This window comes from Lichtheimia ornata (assembly GCF_029851405.1).
Source record: "Lichtheimia ornata isolate CBS 291.66 chromosome Unknown scaffold00017, whole genome shotgun sequence".
Taxonomy (NCBI): domain Eukaryota; kingdom Fungi; phylum Mucoromycota; class Mucoromycetes; order Mucorales; family Lichtheimiaceae; genus Lichtheimia; species Lichtheimia ornata.
In genome coordinates, this window is record NW_026695337.1 from 455472 (window position 1) to 465228 (window position 9757).

The 9757-nt window shown below is 43.8% G+C and overlaps 2 protein-coding genes across 2 annotated transcripts; both read right to left on the bottom strand.

The window, feature by feature from the left end:
* Window positions 1–29: 29 nt before the first annotated feature.
* Window positions 30–4873, bottom strand: O0I10_004701 (uncharacterized protein; the record flags this gene model as incomplete). The annotated part of the gene is made up of 21 exons (XM_058484755.1): window positions 30–55; window positions 120–428; window positions 494–798; window positions 861–955; window positions 1012–1266; window positions 1318–1396; window positions 1456–1532; window positions 1585–1725; window positions 1781–1967; window positions 2028–2125; window positions 2183–2223; window positions 2284–2332; window positions 2387–2463; window positions 2516–2569; window positions 2637–3006; window positions 3065–3929; window positions 3990–4274; window positions 4335–4476; window positions 4577–4631; window positions 4689–4712; window positions 4775–4873. 21 exons carry the CDS (start codon window positions 4871–4873, stop codon window positions 30–32), a joined length of 3633 nt encoding a protein of 1210 aa, XP_058344632.1.
* Window positions 4874–5203: 330 nt separating this feature from the next.
* On the bottom strand, window positions 5204–9002 carry O0I10_004702 (uncharacterized protein; the record flags this gene model as incomplete). The annotated part of the gene is made up of 8 exons (XM_058484756.1): window positions 5204–5337; window positions 5393–5728; window positions 5783–6139; window positions 6200–6353; window positions 6406–7072; window positions 7131–7271; window positions 7329–7882; window positions 7959–9002. 8 exons carry the CDS (start codon window positions 9000–9002, stop codon window positions 5204–5206), a joined length of 3387 nt encoding a protein of 1128 aa, XP_058344633.1.
* Window positions 9003–9757: the final 755 nt, after the last annotated feature.

Sequence of the window (9757 nt, forward strand, 5' to 3'; positions counted from 1 at the left end):
AAATCTCGATAGCTAAGCCCCGTTCTTCTTCATGTATCTTGATCCTTAAGCATGTCTATGATAATAAAGTTAAGCGTGAGCACACAATGTGGAACATGTAGCGTATCTCACTGTCATACCTGACCAAGGGTTGTTTTCCAATTGTGCTACCAATGCTTCAGCGTCGTGGGGCTGCATATCAATGTTCGAGTCGCTGGCATAATATCGGGTGAAGGTGTCAATAGATGTATCGTATAAAGGTTCCTGAAAAGTGGCCTCTGGGGAAAATGGTGCATGTTGATAACCACGTCTTGGTGGCATAAGCGATGTAGATGATGAAACCTGGCTCTCAATGCTAGGAGACGGCAATCTTGCAGGCTCTCTTGCGGGTAGATGTGGTTGTGGCTGTGGCTGTGGCTGGTGCGGCTGATCGACAACGATGGATGGCACTAGTCCGTAAAGTGAGCTTTCACGAAAAATGCATAACAATGTAGCACATAGACAAGCACAATACCTGGTGATCCTCCTATTTGACAGACACTTCCTGCACGTGAGTGTGGCAAGCTGGCTGCACGAGTACGTTGATATTGATGCTGATGCTGCTTTTGTTGTAAATCCATTTCAGGCTCTTCAGCGCGCGGTGAAAGTAAACCTCCCAAAAGACCCAAGTCAAGCAGCTGATGTTCACGCATACGTTCTCGCTCCTTAAGATATTGACGCCTTTGCACAAGCATTGTCACTAGACTTTTAGCCTTCTTTGCCGCAAGCATATGCACAATCTTGTCTTGTTTTCGAGCATAGTGTACAAGTGCGTCGAACCTGAAGTGAAGAGTGTTTTTGATTGGAAAGGGACCTTGCATATAAAGCCGTTTGATACTTACGTGAGAGATTTGGATACATCAACAAGACGCATAGCCAGGATTTCTAACATGTCGTGGAAAGCTATACCCCGGGCGTTTGAAGCAAGCATGATTTCCTACGTTACATGTCAACAACCCGCACGTGATAACAATCCAACTTTTGGTTACTCACTTGATACACCAAGTCATAATGCCGTTTGTTTTCTCTCACAGCTTCCACGTCCATATTGGATAAGCGCCGATTGACTTCTTCAAAGTTGTAGAACCCTTCGCCCATGATATTCGGCTCCGCTTGAGTGATACTTCGCCGCACAGGTACGGAAGCAAGATGAGCCACATCAGCATCCATCTCATTGCTTGCCTCTAGGAGACTCTTCAAGCTATGCTCCGGCTCATAAATGCGCATCGCCAATACACCCTTTAGGTTCTGTACAACCATGTTAGTTTAGATCGGCTATAGGGATCATCTTGCACCTACTCTCAGGAAACCAGGAATATCTTTTCGGCGAATGTACCCCGTTGCTTTTGGATCAAATTCGGCCCATGCATGTTTGAAACTATTCGACAAAGAACAATCGATGAGTTTCAGCAACTACTTTGAAAATTTAGTACTTACTTTCTTAGGTCGGTGCGCGTGATCAAGGTGAATTGGTTCCGGTTATCAAACGTAAATGAAAAGTTGTTGATCACCACCTATGCGTCCTTTTAGTTGATCCCCTTTTAACCACATCCTTGATATACATACCACAGTAAAGAGATTGACAAACACATAGGTACACACGACATAAAACACAACAAAGATTGCAATGGCTGCCACTGGTGATCCACAATCAGCGTCGTTGACACAGTTAGGGAATTGTACAGCAAAGTCATGCATCAAGAAATCCTGTAACAGTTATTGGTTAGCTCAATGCAATATATCACGTCCCATCAATACATGCCCAATTTTCTCCTGTAGTGATTCGCCAGAGCGTTTGCAACGTGTTTGGCAAATTCCGAAAGTTTGCATGGTTGTTACCATAAGGACCATAACGTGTCGTAGTAAACAATTCTTCAAGGGTAACTGCAAAGCATATCATGACTACTGCAAGGGCGCATGTGATATAGATGATCCTTGGCATGGCTCGCCTGTAACGCGTTTTGATCAATAACCTAGTTTGTTGAGATGATCCAAGCTCATGTACTCACTTGACCGACCGAAATAGTGTATCCAACGACTCGATCCTTTGTGCCAACCGGAAAGGGATACCCACCAATGCAACTTTGAAGATAATACCAAGGAAATACTAAGACGTCCCCAGTGTCAGCTTCGATTTAAACATGTCGCACGTCGTTTCACTCACATTGATTCCTGCCGTTTCCTTGACAACGTCAAGTAATAATACTACTTGTCAACGTATGATTAAAGCTTGATCTCATGTTAATCACAAATACCATCACTTGCCTGTGCTTATCATGACGCCATCGTATAGGTTCCATTTGGAAGATAGCGACTAGATCAATGTGTTGGTATGGTTGTTTTATTAGCCTACCTCCTGTTAACTTACCTTTCGTGGTCCCAAGCCGCACATTTTGAGTACGATTTCGATGACATACAACCCGAGAAAGATATGATAAAGATGTTCTGCAAAGATGGATGAGCGACTGAGGTCACACCTTTTCGACAATATGACTACCTTGAATGGATGAAAAGGCTTCTGTTTGATGATTATGGGTCAAGGAAAACGTAACTGCAATTACGATTAGTAAACATCTTGCTTTCATTTCCCATTCCCATCATAGGTGAGATGTGCTTACCAATGTTTAACACCAGCACAAGCGACATGAATTTTGCAAACTTGCCACGCTTGTCAATAACAATATCGTAGCATAATCCCCGTATTGATCCTGAAGGTGGACGAGTCGCTTTTCGAGTGGGCTTGATCAATGAGAGTTGCCGCTGAAGGTCTTCAAATTGACGTTGTGTATTGGTCAAAGAAGATATGCCTCGACGTTGCTTGAAAGTTTCAAGAATGACACCGATGAACAGTTGAATCGCACAAAGGGATATGACAAACATGAAGCAAATGTAATAAAGGGCATGCCATGTGGAATTGGATCCCCAATAGAAACTCGGCTGTGCTTTCAAATCCGGGGAAACACTCATCGCAGTGAAAAGGGACATGATCTTTTTCAAAAGCATGATATGAATATGACGCATGAATACGAGTGATCTTGTCACTTACCCAACCTTCACCTGAGGCACATTCAAAGAGATGTAGGATCGATGTTGCAAATGTATCGTACGAGTATTGATAAGGATTGTCCCATACCCTTGGCACGAGAATGCGTAAATCATCGGTTTTGAACTCGCCATGGCACTCGCTCATAGCGCCAATAGAATCGGTATCATTGCATGCAGCGAATCGATCACTGAAGATGTAACAGCCATACATAGCAAATACGACAAACACCAATGTATTGAGAGCAATGGCATCAATGATAGAAGGTAAACCATGCACCAAGTCCAAAAAGATAACCCGGATGTCTTCAACATAATACACCAGCCGCATAGATCGTAGAGTGCGAAGAACACGTAAAAGGCTTTCACGGTAATGCGATTTTTCCACCACGAGGAAGACGAGTGTTTGCCCTGATAGAACCAATAAATCCAACACGTTCCACATGCTGCGTAGATAGGATCCAGGGAGAACGAATACGCCACGCGAGATGATATGAATCAAGCTATCAATCCAAAAGACCACCAACATGACACGTTGATATCGCTCGGCCAAAAAGGACCATTCTGGATTTCCTCGTCGATGGGTAGCATCATCCCATATGGCGAGCATCACGCTTGTGCACAAGAAAAAGACAATGGCTGTGTTGTATATAAATGAATCCACCAATCGAGTGCATGCCTTGCGCAATGGATTGTTCGCCTTGAAAAAGAACACTGAACGAAAGACCTTGAGGTTCTCCAATACCACGTCCTTGTTCTCTTTGGCCACATTGATCTCATATTCGTCACCATACTTGACCAAGGGTTCCTCAGGATCATCCAATGTGGGCTCATCCGTTAACACTGAGCTATGTGCGCTCATAGTTGACCTGTTACAATACCGTGATTAAAACATGCATGCACTTTGAATTATGTATGAAGTCACTTACATGATGGATGATCGTCGTTTTCCACCTCCATGTGCTCCACTGGTCCTTGTACCTGAGAATGATAGCCTTGATAGACGACCTGTCATACGCGATGATCGACGAGCCGATGCCATCTCTTGGAGACCACGTGCAAGCGGTGACGTTCTGAAATCATCTCCAATAGGATCGATGTTGGTGAGAAAGTCGCGTACTTCGAATCTTGTCACGGAAGCTACAAGCGTTTGTGGTAACTTTTCCACCTTGATTGTTTGACGCTCTTGCTTGAGGAAGAATGGCAGCATCACCCTATACCACACATAACATGAGTGGGTGAATCCTTTATAGATACGGAAGCATAATACTCACTGACTAACAAGGTCAAGCTTGAAATATTCTGGTTGCCATCGATGCTGGCGGATGTATTTCTTGATTTGTATGTGTCGAATAGCGTCCTCATCAAGATCAAAGTTTTCCATGATGACAGCAATGAAAAGATTGAGCACCAAATCTACCATTAGAATGATCAATGAGCCTATTGTATATTGTCAACCATGTCTCATTATGATACTTGCAATGGACCATGAAGTATAAAAACACCATATAAACACCTGCGTAGATGGCAGATGCATGAGATTGGCTGTGCATGGCAGAATAGAGGATGTCCTTTCAAATAACCAGCGGTGAGCGAGGTAACGCATAGCATATTGTGGATTGCCTTACGGTCCAATTTTCCCCAGTCATAATCTATTATGATGACATTTCGTTTGTAAGAACACTGAAATAAACCACACGTTATGATATTGTACCTGGAAAAGAGCCAAGAACGCTTGAAAGAAGGAATCAAATCGCATCTCTTGGTCGTATACTGTGGTGGTCGTATTGAAGTCACCGCCAAACAATTGCATGGATATGGGACAGAGTAAGGAAAGGACCCAAAAGGTAAAGAAAGTCAAGTTGATGATTCCTTGACCATCGCCAATAATATTTGACTATATATAGACGCGTGTTAGTGATACTATACGGCATCATCATAAGACCACCACATACCAAGAGATTCAGCACGCGTGGAAAAAGATTGACGAGCCGATAACATCGCAATACTGCAAATACTTGTAGATACCTATGCAGCAAATACATGTCACGGATATGGGGAAGCTCGCACACCATGGATCCTACAGCAAGAAAGAAATCCACACGATTGCGTTGAGAATGGTTAAGGATGAATGCCTACAACATCACAGCATGAACCAATGAGGAGTAGAGAAAAGGATATGATAAAAGCTCCAAAATTGTTGCCAGCTGGACGCACCAAGAATCCGTAAAGTGATTTCAAATGCGAAGAACAAGGTGAATAAAAAGTTCATCAAATCTATTCAAAAGGCACACGTAAGAAACATGATTGAAGAATAAGGTGATGCACTTACGAATCCTTTCTATATCCTTGTCATCCAACTTTGCAGAATACAACGCCATAAACACCATATTGATAGCCACAATCACGCTCCCTGCTGTAGGAAAATACCACTTGGATACGATGGAATTCGCCCATACACGTATACGATCGGTGCGGCTGCGCATGATTTGTCCCATGTACGAGGTACGTGCACCACCACCGATATAAACCCAATCCTCATTGGTGCTATCCGGTTGACTACTGGTAGTGATATCCCTTGTAAGCAATAATCGAGCCTTTTTGCCAGCTGCGAAAGCACTATGACGCATGTCTCCTCTTGCACTTGCAAATGAATTTGTAATGACAGCTACCATAAATGAGTCAGCAAATGCTGCTATTCTTCCATGTCCATATCACTTACCAATAAACATAGGAACCATGATGTAAGTCATGAGATAGATGCAAAAGCAGTAAAAGGTTGCGGCTGCCACGCTAGAAATGCTGTCCTGGCTGAAATACATGAGATCGGTCCATCCTTCGGTGGAAATTACGGTAAAGATATTGAGGATTGTGTACAAGATATTGTCGTAGCTCATATATCCCCATCCTGGTTGGTAGTTCACACTTTGCACACACACTTGGCCAAGTTTGCATGTGACGCCATCATCATCGTGGAGATCAACGTAGATGCCGCTCTCTAAATCATACACGCCTGATTTGATACCATTTGCATCATAATGATTGCTGCATGCAACAGGCGGCTCGACAAGTGTGACATCTAAAATTTCCCAATGTATGAGTGTACATGTATAAAAAGGGGCATGTTGACTTCACTTACTATTTGCTTGGAAATCCACCACAGCGCATCGCCTTGAGAACGAGTTCATGAATACAAATACGCCCAAAAGCGAAAACAAGATCCAAAAGAAGATAAAGAATCCGAGCACATTGCACAGCATATCGAAACTTGTCCTTAAGGATTGGATGATGACCTATGATGATGGCATGAATACGAGAATGTAAGCACTATTATTGATAACTTACCGCTGTGCCTTCCGTAACAACAACCAAACGCAAAATCCGTGCTGCTGCTAGTGCTTTGAAGAGAGACCAAGTTTCTTCCCCCGATGCGAAAAGCATGATGGATAAATCGATCCAAAAAGATACTATAGCCACGGTATCCACAATGTTTCCCAAGCGAGATAAATAGGCATCATGGCTGACTTTGAGAAACTTTTCCTCTTCTTCAAGAAGGCTCTTGCCAGTCTTTGTTGATAATGGGGTGTTTTCCAAGAGGTCGTGTTCTGAAGTAGGTGAACAATGACTGCTATTGCGTGGCGAGGAGGATGGTGTATATTGAGAAGCGAAATACGAATAAGGGCGAAGGGAGTTGTTGGTATCCGGGTCGACGTTGGGCTGCTGATTATTGATGATGGGTGACCATGGCGGCGGAATTTCATCTCCCGATATATCGGCATTAACTCGTTCAGGGACATTGATAGCTGATACCGATCGTACACTCCGTGCTGATGAAAAAACGGGTGCTGCGAAACCAGGAACGCGTGCTGATCCAATTGAACCAGAGGAAGTGCGACGCTGATCATGTTTCCTTGGGCTGAAAAGGTGTCTCAGTCTCAATAGCTTGGGTCTTGACTTGGATGGATAAGAAATGGCCAATCCGTATACAATGATTTTGGCAATGGCTTCAAAGCTATTCACATCTATATGAGGAAGATCATGTATATCTCTCCATGTTGGATGTTACTTACGTATAGATGATATTGATAGCAAGTAAGATATACTGATACAAATGGGTGAAGCTGGTCTTGTCGGCATTGACTTTGATAGGTACAAATGATAGGATGATCCATTGCAAGAACAAGAGAAACAAGATGAACACGTTGAATTCGCTGTATACAAAAGGTGATTAGGATGAGATATGTTAACGTGCTGTAGATACAATGTACCTGGATGCGACAATCTTCCAAAGCTTGACACGTAAAGGATGTGATGGGGAAAACCACCACAAAGACCACCCTTCAAAGTGAATACTGGGCACATGGCTATTGTCATTGTGGTCGTCTTTCATGGGATGGCTGTTGTTTCTCGAAAACGAATGCATGGCTGCTGGGATACTTTGCAGGAATTGGAATGGAGACGATCGTCGGTGTCGATTGGAAGTGTCCATGGTGTTCGATGGCTGCTGTGGAATATCGTTGCCCCCATTGCTTTGCCGATGCGGTCCTCTTTCATCGATGATTGCCTGTGATAGTTCTGTATTCTTTCGTGAATGGTGTCGGTGAGAGAAGATGTTGCTCAAGCTTCCCAAATGATGTTGAGATAATTCGGAAGCCGAAACGGTGGCTGCATGATCGAGGGGATGAGCAGTGGCGACATCGGGCGAACCACCATTGCTAGTATTATTATCGTTATTCCAAAAGATAGAAGAACGTTGTGTGGGGGATGTATAGGATGGATGTGCACCAGGTGTTGAAACAGAATGTCGACTCATACTAGGTCTCTATATACATAATAAACAACAACAACAATGAGCTCGCCAATTTCTTTGTATGATGATGACAATGAATGTAATGTACCTTGGATGGTGCTGTTTTTTCAAGATAATGAGCAAGCATGACCATTTCTTCCATTGGAATCCGATCGATGGATGGTTCACAGCTACGTGTATTGACCACTCGCCCTGCCATGCCATGCAAGAATGCCTGTATGCGTTGTCGACATGATTGTGATGCAACAGGCACCGAAGATGCTCGCATGGCAGCAGCTGCAGCAGCTGCAGCAGCAGAATACATGTCTTTTTCTTTTGATAGAGCATCGGGTCGAGTGGGTACTTTATTCATCGTATGAGTGAGCTTGAGTAATCGAGAGAGCTGTCTTCGACTATCAGACATGTGTGAGCTGGCATTACTGGTTGGCTGTAAGCGGGAAGAGCTATAATGTTGGCTTGTATGTGGAGGAGCTCGTGATGAAGAAAGACCACTGGCATTCACTCTTGCACCCACAACGGATGAATGTTGATATGTACTAGTGAATTCGCTACCAGCCATGTATCGTTGAGCATCAGGGATATGGGATGTGCCGCCAACGTCTGATCTTGAATCACTTTGGCCCATGTCACCAGAAGTGTGATTGGATGTATAGGCATCTTCTGAAGCTTCATCAGTACTGCGACTAGAATATTGCATGGATGGCTCATTGTATACGATAGGCTGATTATCTTCATTGTATAAATGCCGGAAGATATAGCCATTGGAGATACTGCGTCGACGAGGAATGCGGTGGGAACTTGCTGTTCTACCCCATAATAAAGCATCCAGCTTATTCTTCCGTTGCAATCGATCTTTTGTCAAAGGAGGATACGATGAATTATTGAGATGGTGTTGAAGCGAAGGTAATCGACGTGAAGAGGTTAATGGTGGTCTGTGCGAATAACGAGGAGGTACAGGAGGAGGTGGAGGTGGAGGAGGTGGAGGAGGTGACGATGATGATGATGATGATGGTGATGAAGATGAAGATGAAGATGATGATCGTCTTGGTGGAATAGTATGAGAAGAAGATTGACGCCTTACTCTTCGATTCAATTGAGCTTGGCTTGAGTAAGAAGGCAAGTGTGATTTCATGATATGATAAAAAAAGAGAGTTGTGTAATGCGTTTCGGATGATTTTCGAGGATACATTTGTGTTGCCTATGATTCTCTCTCTCCTATCCTCTCCCCCCAACAAGCCAACAACCGCAGATTTTTTCATTGCTTGCCTCCAAAGCTGACGTCTTTTTCCGTACCACGCTCCTCATCAGACTCTATGACCATTTCACTACTATTTATCACCACTCGTCCAACCACTCCATCGATCAACACCATGTGACCATGTCAATGGGGTCCTCCATTCAGTATAACCAGCATTCGAGGACCTTGACTTTTGACTCGCAGTGTGTGAGATTAGGTGTTCAGTCTGGTCGCTCAGCGGGGTTGTGAATCCATCCTTTTTTTTCTGGCTCGCTTTGGGTGATTCTCCCGTACACACACACAGCTTGTCCTTTCTCTCTTTTTCCTCTCTTTTTCTCTCCATTGACACGCGACTTTATAATCGAACACTCAACTCAAGTCAACATTCTATCATTGCCACTTGAAAACACCCATTCGTTCAATCACAACTACAATGAGTAAGTTGCCTTCTTTCAAAGCTCTCCTCGTCTACCTACCCACCCACCACCCACCTACCATTTCCCCCCTCCTTTCATATACTCCAGAACTCAACAATGCACACACCCATCTTCCCAATGTCGAGATGCTCTACAACTGATTAACGGCTTCAAATCTGGTTATAGCTGCACAACGACGTGGTCGAAACGGTTACGGTAGTCGGCAAAACCGCC